This window comes from Thermobia domestica, chromosome 2, assembly GCF_964235325.1.
Source record: "Thermobia domestica chromosome 2, izTheDome1.hap1.1, whole genome shotgun sequence".
Classification (NCBI taxonomy): domain Eukaryota; kingdom Metazoa; phylum Arthropoda; class Insecta; order Zygentoma; family Lepismatidae; genus Thermobia; species Thermobia domestica.
The window spans coordinates 180,819,875-180,841,723 of record NC_137455.1 but is presented as its reverse complement, the minus strand read 5'-3'; the positions used below and the strand labels follow the sequence as shown (position 1 = coordinate 180,841,723).

General features: G+C 34.4%; 1 protein-coding gene across 1 annotated transcript; it reads left to right on the top strand.

Annotated features, from left to right (window-relative positions):
- The first annotated feature begins 10,252 nt into the window (after nt 1-10,252).
- On the top strand, nt 10,253-21,328 carry LOC145677757 (uncharacterized). The gene is made up of 5 exons (XM_081748133.1): nt 10,253-10,729; nt 15,725-15,903; nt 17,685-17,844; nt 18,928-19,058; nt 20,789-21,328. Exons 1-5 carry the CDS (start codon nt 10,663-10,665, stop codon nt 20,897-20,899), a joined length of 648 nt encoding a protein of 215 aa, XP_081604259.1. The 5' UTR covers nt 10,253-10,662; the 3' UTR covers nt 20,900-21,328.
- Nucleotides 21,329-21,849: the final 521 nt, after the last annotated feature.

The following is a 21,849-nucleotide window of genomic DNA, read 5'->3' as shown; positions in this document are numbered from 1 at the left end:
TTACAAAATAAGTCTCAAAGAAACGTGCCTTAGCCCCAGGCTCGCCGTGCACGCTCGGCTACCGAGCCAATTGTACAATCAGATGTTACAGTATATTCTATATAATCCATACGACTATCTTCAGCTCTTTTGTGCATTACTGACTTTGGCAAACATAATAATATTTTGTTCTCAGTCAGCTCAGCAAAGATTAAGTAATATTTTTGAAAGATAACTTAAACATATCTTATGTAGTAGCAGAATATTTGACATTATAAATTTTGAAGTGGTGGAATGTTTGTTAGTGTATTTGAAACGTATTTTAAAATTTGGAAAAATAAATGAATAAAATGTAGTTATTCAGATAACTTTACGTTAACTTGTTTTTAAAACATAATTTCCACAAATTACGAGCTCATGCTTTAACAACGGGTAACGTTTATAATGGCGTACTTTTTGTGGAAGAATAACGTGTAATTGGTATTCTCAAGTGTAGGAAACTGACACTAAGTTTTCAACTTGTATTTATTTATTTACAGTTTTAAAAGTAACAGGAGAGTATCGTTCTTAATCACTACTTAAGTAGCATGGTGTGAGTTTTACAAGCTGTCGTCTACTTTATATTATTTTATATCATTTTCCTTTTTTAAAATAATACCTTAATCCATTTTAGAGTGTTATTATCATGGTGCATGTCCAAATAATTGTACATATCAATAATATGCCTGCAAACTGCTACGCCTTAATAAGATTATTGATGCGAAAACATGCACCAACTGGACAATAATTGTATGTATATTCACCCTGGACGATACTTGCGGGGTTGGCCCCATAGGGAACTGGCGCGAAGCGACGGTTGGTATAAATATAAACGAAGATGCTTTGGAAACTACAGTAGCTGCTCATATTATAACTTAAAAGTACTAACCTCTCTACTAAAGCCGGAAGTACGATAATACCACTTCCGGTTTTAATATTACTTGAGAAAATATATAATGCCATATAAACAAACTCTTTGATGGGATGTACACGTAATACTGTTACTTGTTTTTAAGCGTAGTGTCTTATTATAGTCTTTTGTACTTTAGCGTAATTCTAGCTTCGTTTCCCAGTATGAGTCACAAATGTTTTGGCGTTAATCCAGCACCTTCAACAATTGGAGATATACTGAAGTTAAACCTATAAGACTTAACTACAATTCGCAAATTTTGATACAACGACAAAAAGAATCATATCCTAACTATATAAATGCAGCTAAATGTTGTCCAGCAAGATATTTGTTATAATATATATTTTATAGGTACGGTCTGCAGGTTTCTTTTCTGTGTACGGCCTTAGTGAGAAAGGAAATTTACCTCCTTTTTTAGAGCTTGTTACTATAATATAACCATTTACTCTATCCAGTATAGACCCTGTTTTCTGTACAGAATTAATGCGTTATTAACTGGTGTGTGCAAATGAATGTGTATTGAAGCTATAACCATTCAACTCTTTTATAGAGACTACATTTATTTTTAATTCTCATTTTATCATTTTACTCCCACTCCCGAAATTCCATTTGTCATATAATCGGTGAGTGAGATCCCTTGGTTCGATCACAGCTCGCGGCAAGTGAATTTTGTTGTAAACAACCACCCTGTATATGGATTCTCCCATTCCCTTCCGCTTTCTTAATTTACATTTCGTTCACTATCATCATCGTCACCGCCTCTCTTAGCCTTGGGGCATAATCGTGGAATACTAAGCTGAAAAAATGATAAGCGCAGATACATAATGTATTATTCTTCTGTATATTGGATTGAAACAAGCAATCTCATGCTAACGGTTTGTTATAGATGCAAAAGTTCCTAAAGAAAAATATAATTTTGTAAAAGAAAGTTGTAAAAGAAAACATAATTTTGAAATCAGTTTACATGAATGAAAAATTATATTAGTGAACGAAACAGGAGCGCCGACTCTGGAGGTGTACCGGTACTCTAGCACTACTAATAATTTTTGTGGGATTCTCAGCACCCCACAAAACAGACAAAAATAGTAAAAAACAAAAGAAGAATTAAGAAAAACAGAAACTAAATTCTAATCTACGCCTTAATTCCTAAACGGGGCACTCAATGCACAATGGATTCAAATCCACTTTTGGTGATATTTTATTCTTACGATTTTTACATGAAGCTCTTTTCTGTGCTTGAAAGGTTAACGTCCAATTATTGTAAATAGCTTTTATATTGTAGAGACCAGTGCTCATTCTTCTATGTATACAAACTTAGTAATTTTTTCTCAAAGCTTTGATAATTGAATTTGAATCCCTTGTGTTCTCACCACCCCAAATGATAGTAGGGCCTGACTTTTTCATAGAGTAGATAAAAGGAGTAAAATTTGGGCTGAGATTTAGGCAGGGATGGAAAAATACGGAATTGTGGTCCTGATAATAAAAAGACAGCAAATATCATTTTCACTGTTTTTTTTTTTTTTGTTTTTTTTACGACGAAGGGAAGATTCTTTAACTGACAAATTGAACTATACTTTTGCAGGCATATTGTATTAAAAACCGCAGGTATAGATAATAGCGTAGTGAAAACTAAGGTCGGGGTTTAGAATCTTAGAAAATCCGTAGTTATACCGGCATAGTCTCATTCAAGAATACATATTTTCTACTGTGAAAAAAGGAGAAAAACACGAAAAACTCTATTCATTCAAAAATAAATAAATTGCATTTTTAGGAGGGCCAATTTCCAGAATTATTCGGAAAAGGATCTCCTATAAGTCTAAGTGGTGTACATACCCGGTATTAACAATTACAAAAGGATACCTACTTATTAATAAAACAAAAACAACACCGATTCTGCATCGAAATATTCCTGAGGATTGGCATTTTTTGCTCCTGTCTCACAAAAGGTATTATTCTCATAATACTAATGTAGGAATAATAAAAAATGTTTTCTTCAATTGCACTTTTTCTTCAATTTTTGCAATTATACTTAACATGACAATTATTTTACAGGTATATACAAATGCATTTTATTGTTATCAAGTTAAACAAGTTAGTAACACGAGACTTGCTTTTGTATCAATCCGCTCCGTAAGTTGCGTAACACACACACACACAGATATAAATTGCTCTAGTTGTAACATTTCTTCGACCATGATATAAGGCTAACAATGCTAAGAAATGGCGTTAGTATCAACGTCTATTAGACTAAAGAAAAGTACAAGCAGTGATAGCCTATTCTGCAATTGAAAAAGGATTAGCCAGTGAAAAACGCTGAAACAGACGACAAGTCAATCAGCATATTCGTTATCATCCCCAGATATTCTCAATATTACTCTTTGAAATGTATCATGTAATTTACATTTATTCAGCGCCTGTCAGCTGTAACTCCATATGGCGATAATTGATGTAACTACGTGAAGAATTTGTGGAGTAACTGCTAATGTTTCAAAGTTGATCTACAATGTTGCCACATTGTAAATTTTCAGTTCTCCGTAGCGGCTGCAGAGGGTATTTCGTCATATAGTATTTTCGCTTTCTTTTGACCTGTAGAATAGTGTTCTGTGGTCCGTGGGCGCCATTTTTAGAACACCCGATATATATATATATATATATATATATATATATATATATATATATATATATATATATATATTGTAAAGTTTTGTCCCATATAGGTATAGGTAGAGCGTTAATAAAAAGAGTGTCCGGAATCGATCTCCTACTACCAGTTTTATTATAAAATTTCTCCACTATAAAAGAACTTTTACATCACACTAATAATTTCTTTAATATACAGGGTTAGTTATAGGTTGTCTTTTGACCGTAAGATCGCAGACAGGATCTCTACAGAGCCCCGTAGCAGGCTAAGCAGAGGGGAATTAAGAAACTAATGCTCCGTAGCAAGCAAAGGCGGGTTAAGTGGCCAACAAAGCCCCGTGGCAGGCTAAGCGGCTGAGGTTAGGATTCCCAGACAGAGCCCCGAGCAGGCTAAGCCAGAAGAAGGGATAGGTGTAGACCCGAAGCAAACTAGAGGCCCTAGGGTTAGGTTACTCTTAAAGTCCCGAAGCAGACAGTAGGAGGGTCACCAGAAAACTGGTACTGAATTGTCTTTGTCCATGCAATTTATAGGGTTCCTTGGGTGGCGGTGGCGCTGCTGCTCCGATGTCGTATTCTGCTCCGTGGGAGGGGCTAGAAGCCGTCGTCTGCAAGTGAATGTAGATCCATCTGGTGTGAAGTCTTCTTGCCGTACCATGGTGGTGTTTGTAAACACTGACATGTGGAATTGTTTGTTTACAACATTACATGGAATATTACAATGTATATATATATATATATATATATATATATATATATATATAATAGAGAGAGAGAGAGAGAGAGAGAGAGAGAGGTCGCAAAAATAGGTTTATAGTTATAAAAGTTTATATATATATTTATAATATATTATCAGAACAAACGAGAACACAAATATTAGTGCATGTAAAAGAAGATTTTTTTTTTTTTAGTTCAGAGTATTCTTGAACAGCTCTATCAATATTACAATCAATGTTACAATTTACACTTCCGAATTCTTTTGGTAAAATATTTGGAACAGAAAAAGTGAAAATGAAAGTGGAAAGAAAAACTTCTTGTAGAACTCTGTGAAAACATGATACTACTTTAAAAATGAAAGAAATCTCTTTTGTTTTCCTATGAAAGTGGAAAACCTTTTGAATATCTTCTTCATTAAAAACTTATCTTTTAGAAAGAAAAAAAGTGTTTCAGAGGAAGCTAAAAAGAAAAACCCACTAGGTCCTTTGTGTAACAGAGTTTCCTTAGTTACTTCTTTATATAGTTATGCAGGGCAATGACTAAGCTTATGAATGGAGTACAAATGTCAGTAGCGCAGAGTTCTACACAAGCGTCCCTTCTGGATATAAAATACTTCCTTTTTTATTCTACAAATCACGTCAAAGGCGATTCTTATTCGTAAAAGAGAAGAGAGATTGTTCTGGAAAATTCGAAAGCAAACAAATGGCTTTCTTTGTCTTTCTGTTCTTTTATACTTTATAGAAGTAGTACCATTACATTAGGGAAAAGGGAAATTTTTCTTTTAAAAAGTTTTGTAACACACTTGTTAGTCGAAAGAAAGTTTGTCTTCTCTTGTAACTTCTTGTGTCTAGCTTAAAGTAGATGTGTATGAATAAAGAACGAACGTAGAGAATGTTTTTTCCCTGAAAATTAAAGTATTATTATCATGCTTTGACGTATACGTATCTTACTGGTAACATTATAAACTAATATTAATTTTGAATGCACTGTAAAAATTATAGGGTCACATTTACTGACCGATTACCGTCAATTCTGGCTGCAAGCAATTACTCTAAAATTTACGGTATTAATTTAAAATTTATGTTATAGGCCATAAAAAGGTTATATTTATGCCTTATTACCATACCTTTAACACTAATACCGTAAATTTTAAGGTAATCGGTTGGCAGCCAGAATTGGTAGTAATCGGTCAGTAAATATGATCGTAATTGTTTATGTATGGCGGGTCCATAGGTCATAGAGTTAATTGTTTATAGTGTGCATCATTAATATTGTAAGTGTATTTTGAACTCTATTTTACAAAACAAATTTTGTATTCATTTCTACTCGTTATGTTCTGCGTTACAAATTGTATGGAATTGTGTACTGTAACGAAAACATTTTGTAAAGTTTGTTCAAAGTTTTACGTTTCAACATTTACTAGCAAAAACTTTAATTTTACCCCTCAGTGCAATATATAAAATTTTATAGAATCAGTAGCTCTATCTAACTGTTTCTGCCTTAAGAATAACAAAGAATCAACGAATAACTCAGGGTTAGAATGCTGTCTTTCAGACAGGATCAAACCTATTAACTGAAAAGATCTATAACATGATAACGCCAAACCTCATACATCTTTAACTACCCGTCAGAATTTGAGAAAGCTTTGCTTTGATGGTAATACATCCGTCGCATAGCCAGGATCTGGCACCGTTAAACTTTTGGTCTCTGCAGAATTCAATAAATAGTGTTAAGTTTTGTCTCAGAAGAGGCCTGTGAAAACCATGTGCCACAATCTTTTTATCAGAGACCACAGATATTCTATAGCGACGGGATTTTGGTTTTGCCGAAACAAATGGAGAATTCCATCGAATAAAATTGTAAATATGTGATTTAATAATGTTATACTCAATTGCAATAAAGATGTACTCAATGTTTGCCTCCAAAGGCTCAATACTTTTTTCAATAATCTGGTATATGTGCTTAATGCTCAGGAACAAAACTATAATTATTTGACACATTTCATAAAGTGCTATTTTCAGCTTACAAATAAGCAGATGATGTGCAAGAATAACTATCACTATCTAATCTCTGAATAAACCATTATGTAATCAAGGCCAGAATGTTAATCTGAAGCTTAAGTTGGCTACACTTACACTTTTGTGTGTTGTGTGTTACTAGAAAATCTGTTCTTAAGTATTATTTACTGTACATACTGTAGACTGTTTCATTTTAAGTCTGTACTGAAGTAGGTAGTTACGCATATAGATTATCCATTCAATATTTACGAAGATTATTGAAAGGAACCCATATTCATTCTTGTATAATCTGCGAAGTTCAGCAAGAAAGGAATCTGGGAAGCAAAAGTTTGCATGGTTGATTCACGAATCATGTCTTTCTTATTGAATTTTTCTGTAAATCAGTGACAGGTTTATCTTAATATAATTTTGTCTTCTTTAGACATTTGGCGATCCAAAGAGATTTTGCCAATCCATAAAATAGTCTGACGTTAGAGAATGACTATAACAAATATGTCAACTTAAATATCAATTCATGCTTCTTATTTGAAATTAAAAGTTCTTTTTGACAGTAAAAGGATGATAGAAATATACTTGAAATATTTAAATTGTCAAACTATGTATAGATTTTACAAACAAACTATAATCAGTAATTGCTTTAATCTATCTGTAATTCGTTCAGTTGGGGGCCTTAAGAAGTTAATGTGAAAAAGGATACTCATAGATACAATTAAACAATTGGTGATATAGTTCACGCTTAAGTGTGTATTGGGCAACATGGTATACATGCATTAAGACTGGATTTTTAACTGTGACAGCATTATATTTCATTCTTTTGATTACAAAACCCATTGTGCAAAGTACAGCCGCTGATAGCTAGTTGATTTTTATAAAAATGCGAATTTCACATAGTTAGTTTGAGATGTTCGTAGGTCATAGTCTAATTGTCCAAGGCACATGTAACAAGCACAGAAAATTTATGACTTACGCACTTTCAGCAGGGAGTGGAGGAAGGAAAGCGGAAAATAGCTCCCAAATGCGGTTCTTATTTTATTCTGGCTCACGGTGCGTTAGAAATAGGTTATCAATGTTCTGCATGATTCAGGATTACTGTGGAATATTTTTGAGTTTATACAGATAGTAATATTACTTGTATAAAAATTCTTAGTCATTTTGATTTAAGCAATTACTGATTTTAATTGCAATGTACCATAATAAATAACAATCTAAATAATAGTTTGCTTTTCTGATTGAAGTTTAAAAAGTGCAAATCATTAACGCAAGAAATATGATAGTATATTATGTAAAAGTGAATTCAATTAGTAAAATATAAATAAATAAAAATAACTAATTGAAAACTTTTATTTGGGAAACATTATAAGGTTATATGCCCTCTAACGCCTGTGTGTTATACAACCAACACTACGAACTAGGTAATTTGGTTGTATAAGAATTACGGCGAAAAAAATATGGTAAACGATATCATGCTTCGTTTCCTGTCAAGTGCGACAGCGGGAGTGTGGGTCATATCGTATCTGGTTCGGTGAGGCTTATTATTAGACAAATTTCCGTTGAATATGAACGGATCGTTGCGGGTCATATTCCCCTTAAATTGGTGAATATATATTTCGGTTGAATATTGTTCCATACATTATATTATTTTCATGTTTTCATAACCAGTGTAACTGGTTTATACAATGTTTTTTTGTAATTAATTTCGTAAAGTTCGGAATGCTTGTATACTGTGTCACGAATGACTTGGAGCCATAGGAAGCCATATGTTACCTCTCCAATTTGCTCCCTCATCTTGGCTACGGTTTTAGTACAGTTCATCCTGCTTTATTGTATAAAGTTTATAATTTACTGTATTTTCATAATTGTTAGTGTGAACTACCTTGAGCTGTTTGAACTCATTTTTATCGTAAAAGTAATTGTTTACATTACCTTTTTGGTACACAATATTTTTCCCCCCAAACGAATATTTACATTTTCTGTAGTAATAAATGCTGCTTTTTGTGTACTCTCCTGTAGAAAGGTTACAATGTAGCCCAGTATGTATTTTTTTGGTAATTAATATTAGAAGTTAAGGAAGCTCCCTTGATGATATATGGTTAGCGTACGCACCTTCAGCGCGGAAGGCCCAGGTTTGATTCCCACTGGGAACCCATATAGTTTGGATGGTACATTAAGATGTATGTTCACGTTTCATATAGCCTTACTGCTGAAAGGGACAATAAACTCCAATCCAACTAACCAACTAAAGAAATTATAGAAACTACCCTCCAAGAGATTTCAATCTGCACTGGTCTATGCGGCAAAACTCATGAATCGTAAAGCTAATAAATAAACGAAACAACTATGCTTATAAAACTGGCATAAAACATGTTATGCTTACATGTGACATTTTTGCATGTATTTATTTAAGTTGCTACTATGGAAATACATTGTTTGAGATCTGAAGTTTATCATGAGGATATAACTCGTTCAAAGTAGTTTCACAATGAGAGGTGTGTTAATGTAATTGCATAATAACAGTATTGCATATATTAGAAATTGGTAATATAGTGTGATTAGAGTAGTATAATAGTGTAAGAGAAAATCTTTTTATTTTGAAATACTAATTAACACTTTTATGGGCAATTACATTATAGACTGCGGCATCAGATAAAGCGCTTGTTTTTGGTACAATAGATTCCAGGTTTACAGTGACAATGCAACATAATGATTTGAAGGTGAATTTAAGCAGTGCAATAATTATAATGCTTTAACCAGTAAGCCTCGTCTTCCTTGACCATTTTTGTTATATACTAAAGACATCATTTTCGTGTTATTTCTTTGATAATGTGCAGAAATGAAATACATCAATTTCCTCCTTATTATTTAAGATAGAAATTTTAAAAGTTTGCTAAGCCATAAAACTCATGCGTGTTGCCAAATAATATTATTTTCATGTTTATTAAAATAAATTTTCAATAATTTTCACTAATTAGTGTGACCTTATGAGTATCAAGCATAGAGAAGTGTGATAACTCGATATTTACTAAAAGTGATAACACGTATACGAAGTACGGTAGCTAACGCATGTGGGTCGAATTCGATATGCGGTGCGAATATTTTCCTCGGATAACTTCCCGAGTTTATGTTTTTATCCTATTTTATACTGTATATCCTGCCTCATATATATCTTCGGTACCGAGAAGAACGTTGTATCAACTAATTAAAAAGTGATATGACATCACAACTTTATAAACAGATGACTTCACTAAGTACGATGGAGACTTACTTATTGAGTGTATTATTTTCTTGTATATTTTTATAGTAGTTTATGCCTTACATTACCTTTATTTTGAAATTTATTTTCTACAATTTTATTTAGTTTCAATGCTAATGTTTTGGTGTTATTTATACTTTAAGTAGGAGGTACTTGACGCTTGTTTAAAGAAAAACGAGAATATTATGATGTAAATTTTGATTATCACTGTAAGAAACATATCTTTGTACAAACATTCCCATTATTTAGTAATCAAAAACTTTTAAAAATTGGTAATTTTTATCAGTAGCAAATTTTGGTATCTTGCAATCTTAAGTCGTTTATGGCCGGAGGCCCCTAACCTTTCATTAGACTTATTTCATGGTAAACTGCCTATTAATAAAGTTGGCCCAGCATATATTTTTGACAGTTTTCCTTTAGCCACAGACTGTTTTACATTACATCTACCTTTTATCATATAAATGTATCTGTGGGATTAGTAGTTACGTCAGGCAAGGAGTTCTGATAAGTGTTGTGTTTTTATTATTCATACGTTTTGACATAAAATTCAGATTTGTTATTTAGAGCAATAATGAAGCGATTTGTACCCAACTAAACCAAATGTAAAACGTTACACATTTTTTAAAAAATAATTCTTCTAAATGTTTTTTCGGCCCCTTTGGTTTCTATACACTGAAAAAAAGGGCTTGGTCAGGAATACCAAATTTGTTTGGTCAGAGCATTTGGTCAGTTTTTTTGGTTAATTTAACCAAAATTTGGTCATTTTGACCAAACGTGTTTGGTCATGAACACTATATTTTTTGGTCAGAACATTTGGTTGATTAATTTGGTTATGCGAACCAAATTTTAACTGATTTGGTAATTATTTGGTTTTCCTGACCAAAATGTTTAGTTACAACGTCACATGTGTTTATTTGCATTCTGTGTAAACATTTCGATTACGAAAGTGTGGATCGCATTAGCGCTTTATACCGTAAAAATAAAAAGGAAAAGAAAACGTAGGGCAACAATCATAAGGGACATGTCTTGGAAGTAAAAGAACTGTGTGTAAATGAGGTTGGTTTGCACTATACAACTTTCTCAACGAGTAATTTTCACTTTTCAACGACGTAATGGATGCCTATGTTATAAATTTATTAAGAAGCTGGAATTTACCGCAGCTAATCGACATGTTTCAAGGTAAGTGTACTTTTTCATATATAAGCTATTAATTTTGCTGTTAGTTCATATGTACTTATTCTATTGGCTGTAAATTTGGCGTATAAAATACACCTTTGGTAAACTTTACAATGCACGCCCCAGCTGCGCATCGATATGTAGAACCGCTTTCAAAGGGTGTAGAATAGAGTAGGGTAGGGTACATTAGAGTAAGGTAAGAGTAGGAACGGGTTGGCTTAAGGTTAGGGAATTTTTGATCCATTTTCATAGAATTAATAGAGAGGAATTTCTCGCTTCAAAGTGAGTACCGGTATACCACCCGGAGCGGGCATTATTAAGTTAAACCTAGGCCCTTACATATAGATAAGGGTGGCATTGACGACACTAGAGCAGGGTATAAAATTGCAGGGGCAAGAGTTGGGGTAATTTCTATTACCACTAGATACTTCCGGAAAGGGGTAAATAAAGTGACACTAACGCTGGTAGTTTGCAAAATAAATTGGTGCATTTATAGTTTACAGATGAACAAAATTCTAAAGTTTACGGAAGAAATATGGTGTATTATTTAGTTTCTCCTCCAGATCACTTGGTATTGAGTCTGACTTACTTGGTAGGGGTTACCATTCGTTATTTGTAAATATAAAGTAGTCATGAGTATAAGTACAGTGCGAACGTATAGCATAAAAAACTACGCATAAAACACTAACCAACTTGTGCTATATGGACACGGAAAACCATTTATGCTATCGAACAGAGTCAGAACAGAAGCGTAGCAGCGGGGCCCCGACAGTTAGAAACGATTTGCGTCCGTAGGGAGCAAACGCGTCAGCGACGGTGGGTATTCGCATAAACGAGGTAGTTAACAACAGCTTACTCTAAGTCACAGTACTGGGTCCTGAGCCGTCGATGGATTTGGGAGAGATACTAAATGTCATCCGAAATATAGCCTAAAGCATAATTTTGAAAGAACATTTCATGGAACCCAAATATAGAATCCTTACCTTTGAAATCGATATTTCTCGTGACATACGCTGATAAAAGCGTGCATTTAGGGGGGCGCGGTGGCTCAGTGGTAGAGCGTTCACCTCTGGTGCTTGGGGTCCCGGGTTCGATCCCTGCCCCCGCCAAGTGAACTTTGTGGTGGACAAACACCGTACTCGTGGGTTTTTTCGGGGTTCTCCCGTTTCCTCCCACTTTCTTCATTCCACCATTTCACTCATCTCTCATTATCAACGTCTCCTTTAGCCTAACCGGCATAATCGTGGGACGTAAAACTTAAAGATTTCATTTCAAAAGCGTGCATTTTTATTTTCGGTACACCACTCGAAATAATCGTTGAAAAAAATATAATTTTTACTAATTTACTTCTTAGTGACTCCTAAAAGACTTACGCTGGGCGACATGAAAATATCTCACTTAATCACAGGTAAGTATCGATGGCCCCACCAGAAGTAATTGTGAAAAAGTCACAGTTCTTTTACGATTTGCGTATAAATAAATCTTTCTGATTGTCATAAATATACAGTGCATAAAAGTAACCTGTGCTAGGTGGGCACTAGGGGGGCGCGGTGGCTCAGTGGTAGAGCGTTCACCTCTGGTGCTTAGGGTCCCGGGTTCGATCCCAGCCCCCGCCAAGTGAACTTTGTGGGGGACAAACACCGTGCTCGTGGGTTTTCTCGGGGTTCTCCCGTTTCCTCCCACTTTCTTCATTCCACCATTTCACTCATCTCTCATCATCACCGTCTCCTTTAGCCTCACCGGCATAACCGTGGGACGTAAAACTTAAAGATTTCATTTCATTTTTTTTTTATTTAGGTGGGCACTAAAAAGCGCGAATGCTATCTAACAGTCAGGGCAAAGCAAATTTGGTGGGCCGAAGCGGCATCGCAGGGAGCGGGCACGTCAGTGATGGTGGGTATACGCGTAAGTAAAGATATGAAAAGAAGTGGGATATTGCAATGATACGAGTTTCAATAGCACTTGTCATACTTTGACACTAGTAACGCTCCACTTGTAAACGTAAAATTCAGCTTGTGTACACTATGTCATATTTCTTCTGTAAATTTTACAAAATTGTGCTTCCGTAACATGAACCACTATCCCCTCCCTATATATATTCGAGTGTATACTTCTTATTAGGTAACTTCTATTAGGTATTCGGAAAATATTACATTCTTCAAAGCATTCAGAGAATAGTGTATTATCTCCAAAAGATAATTCTGTGGTTTGGAGCAAAACGACCAATGTCAGAAATTGCAAAGAGGAGAGAGAGAGAGAGAGAGAGAGGAGACAGGCTATGATTTCTGCATAGAACCTTTCATTGTTTGTTAGAAGTACATAAGTCGTTGAAAACAATCGGTTAGCATTAGACTTATTGTTATCCATAGGTACTCGTTATGCACCAAATTACAAAATTATTTGCATGAGTTAAAAATGCTCTTAAATTCTTGTTGTTGCTTCTATACCATTGTAACTTTTACAGTATGAAGCTGAAGTATGAAGTTACCATGAACATTTTTCTCTTTAGCTTTGCCCAAATACACCCATTTCTGTAAAGCCCAAGAAAAAAAAACTGGGGTGAGCAATTTCCTATACTCTTTGTGTGGCACATGATCGCGTAACATACCAAATTTCGCTTGGTAGTGTAATAAAACTTAAATGCTTTCACCATTGTATAATTCTTTTTTGATATTCAGTAAATATCTGGTTAATTATAAACTTTCAATCTACATTTCAGAACAGGAAATCGACGAAGCAGCATTTAATTCATTAACTGATGAACTAATTACTCAGTTAATTCCCAAAATAGGGATACGTGCAAAGTTCTTAGCAAAATTTAAGGAATTTGTAGAAGCAAACACAGTTGAAATTTATGATGTGCTAGATGATGGTTCTCTCTCATTTGCTTCACCATCAGTGTCAACGCCAGATGACTCAGTGTCAGTTCGATCTGAAACTACAGAAAGCAGTTGTTCCATGCCAGCACCAACTAAAAGAGGAACTGATACGATGCTGAAACGAGAAACAAATTTATCTACAGAGTCTCGGAGTCCGAAGCTCTTCAAGCTGACAGATTTTGTAAGTGTTCTGTCTTAAGTCACTTGAATATCAATTGATACAGTGATACTTATGCTGCACATATGAACTGTGCAAATGTGATTCATTATCAGTCGAAATGTAAAAGATTTTTGCGTTCACTTTTCAATCTGGTGACAGCCTGCGTGTTATTTATTCCATCTTTGTTGGTGCAAGTAACTTTTCTCGGGATATCAATCACGTGTTGTGCTCGTTGTCCAAAGTTTCGAGAACAGACGTTGTTCTCATCATCAGGGTCAGTACCATGAGAACAATGTCTGTTCTCGAGACTTTGCACAACAAACACATCACCTGGCTGATACCCCGAGAAAATTTATTTGCATCACGATACGAGGAAAGCATCAGATGCATTGAAAGAGTTTTTGTAACGTCCCACGGTTATGCCGTTTAGACTAAAGTAAACAGATGATTAATGAAAGTGAACGTTCGCAAATGTTTTTGTGCTCACACCGGGAATTGAATCCGGACCACATACATCAATGATACACCCGTTATCCACTAGAGTAGCTGGGAGGGCGAGGAGATTGGTATTCAGTTATATTTTTGGTTATTTCAATTTAAGCGAAATGACACCACAATATGCAGGATCTTTAAAATTGTAAAGGAACAGGAGGAAAAGGTGCAAACCTTAAAGGTACTACCTCAGTATTTATTAACTACAAGTGAAAATACCCGGATTCGATTTCGTATAAAATTTGATCTAGGTAAACAGCATCTCTGCTCTTAAGTTCCTAATCATAATTCGTTTGTATTTATTCCGTCTCCTTTAGCCTATGAAGCTAAATCAACTGTTGATATATGGTCGGGAAACATTTGACAAGTACTTTTGACGAAAAAGATTTGAATGAAAAGATCTTCTCGGGAGAACTCCGACAAATCCACACACACGGTGTCACTTAGCGCGATTTGGAATCAAACAAAGTATCTCACACGTCAGAGGTCAACCCTCTACCACTGAACCACCGAGGCCCCGATCATACTTTAAAAACTGCCAATGATTTACCTATTTTGTGCCAGGGTTTGCAAGAACCATGTTTTAAAAAATGGTTTAGTTTTTTTTTTCCTGCTAATTGAACGTATGGAACACATTAATATAAGTCGATACTAACCTGAAAGTGTTCCTGTAAGATTAAAACGTGGTTCTTCAATGTTCATATGTATTTCTGGCAAAAATATCGTGTGCCTTTCATCAGGATGGCTCAAAATGTAAAGTGTATATGCGTTCAAGCTGAGTATTTCAATAGTATAAGGTAATAATGGGACTGTGTAGATATTCTTACTGTTTACAACATGAAACTACAGTCGAGAAATTTTTCACCTACTCTTCAGTTAAGCAACCAACTAATCTATTAAGGATTAAATAGTGCACTAAATTAATCGATACTTAGTTTCTATGTGTTTCTATTTACAAGACTGAACAAGTCCAAATTTTGTATGCTTAATCTTCAAATCCTTCATTACAAGAGTTACTTTGTTGATAAGAAATCATAAGTAGCATATATTACTAAATATTTTTGCGACTTTCTTCGTCGTAGATAGTCATTATACTTATATAGTACCACTATTACGTTATACCATTGAAGTACTAAGCTAGAACATGTAATTTACATCAGTTCTACATGTTTGAAGAATTAAACCATTCTGATGAAATTCATTCGATATTTGTGCCGGAAATATAGATTACCATATGAAGGCAAATTTCAAGTTCAGCTTCACAGGAACAGTTCCAGGACATTTTTTTTTTTTTTGTAAATATATTTCTTTCTTTATTATATATTACATATGGATATAAATACTTGTACAGAAGACTTATGAAAATATAGAATCATTTTAACTGATATTTGAAAAAATATAGGAATTTATTTATTGAGTTTTTAATGTAATGCAGATCTGTTTGGTAAGTTTATTCTTCTCTTTCAGAATGTGGCATAGATATTGAAAACAGCTTAGCGTGGCTAAAGCATAATGTCGAGCCCTGGCAGGAAGTACTTGATCACTGGAAGAAAACGTTGAAAGTTCGATGCAAGCAAGAGGGCAAAACTGTTCATGAAATAATTTCAACTTGGCCAGCATTGAAGCAGCCTTTGGGATATACATTGGTAAGATTCATTTAATTAACCTGCATTCTGTTTTACTACTAAGGACTGTGTTGTTACTGAATAGGCCATAATTTACAAGCATTGAATTATTCTTTGGGGCTGAGAACACTCATACAAAATCTTTTGCTCACGTCCAGAAGTTGATTTTTTCATAACGTACTTTTTAGAACAGAAGTTTTCTTTAAAATTGTGTCGCGTTTGACAAGAAAATAGTAAAAGCCTTCAGGATAGTCATACTGAATATTGAAATGACATATACTAGTGTAGGTATTTGTATGTGTGAGCTAATAGACCTTAGTTGTCATAAAACCATAATAAAAATATATATAAATGGTGGACATGAATTACTTCCTTGTCCTCTTATGTAATATCTGTTCATGAATGTTGAGATATCTTGAAGCAGGTCTGAACTGCCTGTAGGTTGGTGGTTATCGGTTCGATGCCCGGTAGGTGTATAATTTTATAAAAGTAATTCAGATTCAACTACAAACTATAGATTCCTTCCTGTTTAGCTCCGGTGATGAAAGAGGATAGAGGCAATCAATGAATCTGGAAAGTTTTTGCAGTTTCCTTTTCAAAAAGTGCACATTTTGCATTGTATTTAGATTGCATATTAAAAGAACTAAAACATGTCTAATAATCTTTTTTGCTGGTTCTTTATAACATATTCATCCACATGCATGTAACACAAAGTGGGAAAGGATTAAGTTCAGTTTATTAGCAACTCGATCTTCCTTTGAACAACTAGATGAAAAGCTCAATCGCAAGTCTGAAAACAAATACTCTAAACCTAAAATTATTGTTTCCATTTTTAAGACGCATATGATTACGTGGCCATACATTACGAACACGTGCACTGACTTTACCTTGCAATGGAAAGGAACGTATCATATTCAGTAAGATAACAATTGAGAACTGAGTTCTTACAACACGATGTCACTTGCTTATGAAAGCGAGATCTCAGAAGAACAATACTTACATGACTGATAAACAATCTTTCTTGTGATTGCGTACCAACCAAGCATATACGTACAGCAATAGAAACTTTGACGGTGATTTTTTTAAATGCATGAAGTACTTTTCGATTCAATAAGTCTTTTTCTTTTACTCAGTAGATAGCAAATAGTGGTTTTATTGTCTGATAAACGCTAACAATATTGTAGAATTTTCTTCACTTTGTCCTTTGACAAATTAATATGAAACCCTAGCGGCCTTATTTCAGAAAGTAGAACCTTGGCTTTACATTCGGAAGCTTCCGGGCTCAAATCCGGTCATCGTGACTGAAATTTCCGTGGATTTTTCCTCAGTCATTCCAGCAAATACCGGGATGGTACCTGTAATATTAAGTCCAGATCAATACTTTCCCCATCCTTGCCTAATCTATCCGAGTAAATAGACCTTTGTTTACATTAACCTATATAACCAAAAACCATTATAACACGACGAAAGCCCGTGATGCCACAACCTCAATATGGGTCTAACTGGCAATTATCGTCAATGTAACATCTTCTTGCACTACGTTTCTGGCTTTTGTGGTCTACTTATTTAAGCTACCAGTAAGTCAATTTCCTCAAGATGTTGGACAACACCAGAGGAAAGCAGGTTGAATTTGAACCCAAGTCAAAGTCCATAAAAGTACACGCTGTAACTAGTAGTTTGTATTGAAATTGTTACAGTTAAGAAATTTCATTTATGCACGTAAAGGAAGTTGTGATTCTTAAAAATTAATGAAATAATGTTATTAATGTAAATGTTTTAATACAATGGAATTCCATTTCCAGATTGATCAAGATTTCAAAGACTTATATCCTGATCATACATCCTTGTTCGTGAAATGGGATTCTGTCAGTAAAAAATTGGAAAAACTAATGAAGAAACGGCTACATGACGCTCCAGCAGTCGAACTTTTAAGTCTGTTAGACACAGAAAGTGTTACAGAAGGTAATATTATTTTTGTGTTCTTTAATTCTTCCTTTGTTTCTGTTTCATTAACTTGAAATTGTAATTACTTGTATGAATGAAGTAGATTTTTCTATCTGAATCCAGTTTTATTGCAACAAGTATGTTGTAATGATCATATTAATAATTATACATTGGTTGTAAGTAGTAGACACTATACGTACAATATATACTCAGTTGTTCAGCATTGATTCAAAGAGTAGATCTCATTTCTCCAGATAAGCCTCTATTCAAACCGGAAGTGGTATGAATCAGTCGTTTAGGGTTTCAACATTGATCGTTATAAATCAAACATGGTTATTGACAGTTAGAAACTGTTTCCCTGATTCGATTTAGCGTCTCAAGTAAAGTAAACACATTAACCGGTGTTTCTGTACAAAAACCGAAAATAGTAAAGCTATACTACTACTTCCGGTAAAATAGTGGCATCCATACAGCATCCGATTTTTTTTTCTACTGAAACCGGGAGAAGTAAAAACTAGTAGTTATTGTAGTTTCAATTTTGATTCCTAATAATTATAACGGATAGCAGAAATCTGTTTTTCTTATAGACTCAGCGCACGAAGAACAGATTATCTCTCTCTCCCTGTATTGGAACCGAAAGTTATGTGTCTACTACTTGCGGTTTTGTTATTAAATTGGCATAGTTTTTAAGTCTACCATAGTTTCAACTGTAAAACAAAACTCACTCATATTGAGTTACTAATGATTAAAGATATAATTTTTATAACACTGCAAAATAGTTCACTACTAAAAACAAAATGACTTTCATTCATATAGTTCTTTCTTATCCATCACAAACATTGCAGATTTGTTTCAAACCATTAAGCATTAAAATTAATATAGAAAATAATGGAATTGATTCACAGAGCTGTAATGGGTGGGGCATTTGCCACTGCAAACTACTGTCAAACGTCCGGTAGGCATTTTAATCGAAATAGTATATAATTTTTAAGATTTTATATGGAAGATATAATAATGCAGGAGTCCGCGTATAAAAAACAATTTCGGTAAAAATATTTTTTATTTTATATTCTATTGTATAGTTTTCATTTTTATTTTTAGATACCAGATCCAGTGTACTACTTTTATTGCTTGGTACCCTGTGTAGGTCAACATCACATATAAAAACATCGAAGAAAATTTGGAAGCCAACTGTGAAAGAGTCTCAGGATAGTTTCTTCTGTCATGTTAATGTAAGTAAAGTATATTTTATTCTATTGATTGATCATGGTCAGCCAGATCAGGTGTCAACTACGTATGTTTTGTTAAGAAAATAAAGTTACGTCTTTTTATGGATCTGGCATGGGCATGAATAATATGAGAATTAGATCTGTTAAATCAATATTTCGGTGGAGAGAGGCAATGAAAATCTTAAGAGGGGCAGAAGCAGGGTCGCACTTGCTATTAGCCAACTAGGCCCATGCCTGGAGTGCAAAATTTAAAAACTATTGAGATAAACTCTCACATTTCATTTCAAACTCTTTATAAACATCTGATTGGCATTATATTTCATACAGAAACATAACTTAGTTTATTGTTAATTTCAAATAACGTGAGGACGAGAGAGAAAGAAAGAAATGAAGTGAAATTTTTAAGTTTTACGTCCCGCGGTTATGCTGGTTAGGCTAAAGGAGACGGTGATGATGAGAAATGAATGAAGTGGTGGAATGAAAAAAGTGGGAGGAAAGGGGAGAACCTCAAGAAAACCCACGAGCACGATATTTGTGCACCACAAAATCTACACGGCGTGAGCTGCGATCAAACCAAGGACCCCAACCACCGGAAGTGAACGCTCTACCACTGAGACACCGCGCCCCCGAGAGAGAGAAGTAGATTATTATCCATTGCTGGCTATCCATAATTATCCAATTGTATCGGGCGTGGACGAAAGGTTCAGTTTTCTAGAATACGTAACACAGTTCGTAGTCCGACTGGGATTTTGGGGTATGCTTGGAGATCACACAGCAAAGGTTCAACAACTTGTTTATTAATAGAGTTGGTCTTCTTCCCCTATCTCCGATCATTAAGTTCGGAGGACTGTAGCGTAAACTAAAGTAATTTGTGCCTTTCAAAGTGGTATGAAAATGTTCTCGCCAATAATTCTCCCCCCCCCACACACACACACTCTTCAAAGACACACGTTGGAAAGAAAATTAAGGTTACGCCAAGAACCCTGTTTTCGGAGTGTGAAGCTGAGCTACGACGTTTCATTACATGTGAACAAATACGAGCTCGATACATTTATTTAATAATAACCAAACAGTGGCCGCGGTGGCTCAGTGATAGACCGTTCATCTCTGGTGCATGAGGTCCCGGGTTCAAACCTTGCTCCAACCAAGTGAACTTTGTGGTGAACTAACACCGTGTGCGTGGGTTTCCTCGAGGTTCTCCAGTTTTCTCCCACTTTCTTCATTACACCATTTCATTCATTTCTCATCACAGTCTCCTTAAGCGTAGCCGGCATAACTGTGGGGCATAAAACTCAAAAATTTCATTTCATTTTAATAACCAAAATCACTTACTGAGCATAAATGTGATCTATTCTATATTCTCTGTTGGTAAATGCTAGTGAGGAAGTTCTTAAGTCTATTTGAGGACAAGTTGTCGAGTTTTCGTAATTTAGTAGCTTCTGTCCTTGTTTGAACGTATCGTTTTTGCAGTCAGATATAAATAGCTTTTGAAAACCTTTGCAGCTTTTAAAGCATTTAAGAGCTTTTAAAACTTTGCAGTATTAGTATTACTTACCAATTTTTTAGCTTCAAAATAACATATATTTATAGGCGCAAAATGCATATGTCATTGTAAATGTACAATAAATAATGCTTCAGACTATTGAGGAAGAAGAAGTGTCTTTGTTCTTATATGTAAGAAAACTTATTTAAGTATGTAACATGATCAGTTAACCTCTCTCTGATTCCAACAGGTAATGGGTGATGTTCAACCTTTCATGGAAACGAGAGACCTGCAACATTCGTTGAGTGTTCGTTGTTGGCAATTACGGAATAAGGAGCTGCTTTACATACAGCTACGTTAAATAACTTTCGTCTGCAATATAGATTTTTGTGTTTCCTCCGAAAATGAACTCTAAGTGATTTGGCCCCTTGAAATTCGCGAAAACAACCTTCATCAATACATCTAAAGACTCCATTGAAGGATATTCTGTGTTTGAGCTTTAAATGAAGGATAAGTGTTGCTACTAGCATAAAATTTGATTTGCAAATTGAACAAACAGGCATTGTTACAAACAATTCCATATAATTCATTCAATTACGTATAACGCATGGTACTGAAATAACATTTGTTTAGAGAAACGTGATTCAAGCAAGCATAAAATATCAGTAGTTGTATCTGTTTCGACCACTATTGTTTACAGATATTTCATATCAGTTAAAAAAAAAAAACAAACAATCATATCCAACAATAGTGTATCGTCTGTTTATCGTGAGGAGTACTTATGTCATATACAACTTTTTGCAGAAGAAGCCAAAGATGTTCCCCTTCCTTAGGGAATTCTGCGTTAAACACAAAAAAGTTTTAAAACATATGTCCACACCCTTGAGCACGTTGTCTAGCTCAGTTAAGAATAGTTTATAATTTATTTGAAAGATCTTCAATGCTGTTTGCTGGGAGTAAATTTATAACTTTTCTCACAGTTTTTTTTACCTTTTTTGTTATAAAGATTTATATTTGACCTAAAAATGTTATTTTATTTTCACTAACCAGTTGATACATGTTAATATCATTGTTTTATTTTGAATAGATTTATATTTGGCCTAAAATGTTACTTTATCTTCAGTAAACAGTTAGTTTCGTTATGTAATTTTGAAAAGATTTATATTTGGCCTAAAATGCTATTTTATTTTCAGTCAGCAGTTGATAAATGTTAATATCATTGTTTAATTTTGAATTTAATATTTTTGTTTAATTTTGAAGTCTGTATGGCTCAGTTGCTATATTCAGTTATAATAAAATTCTTGTGTAGAA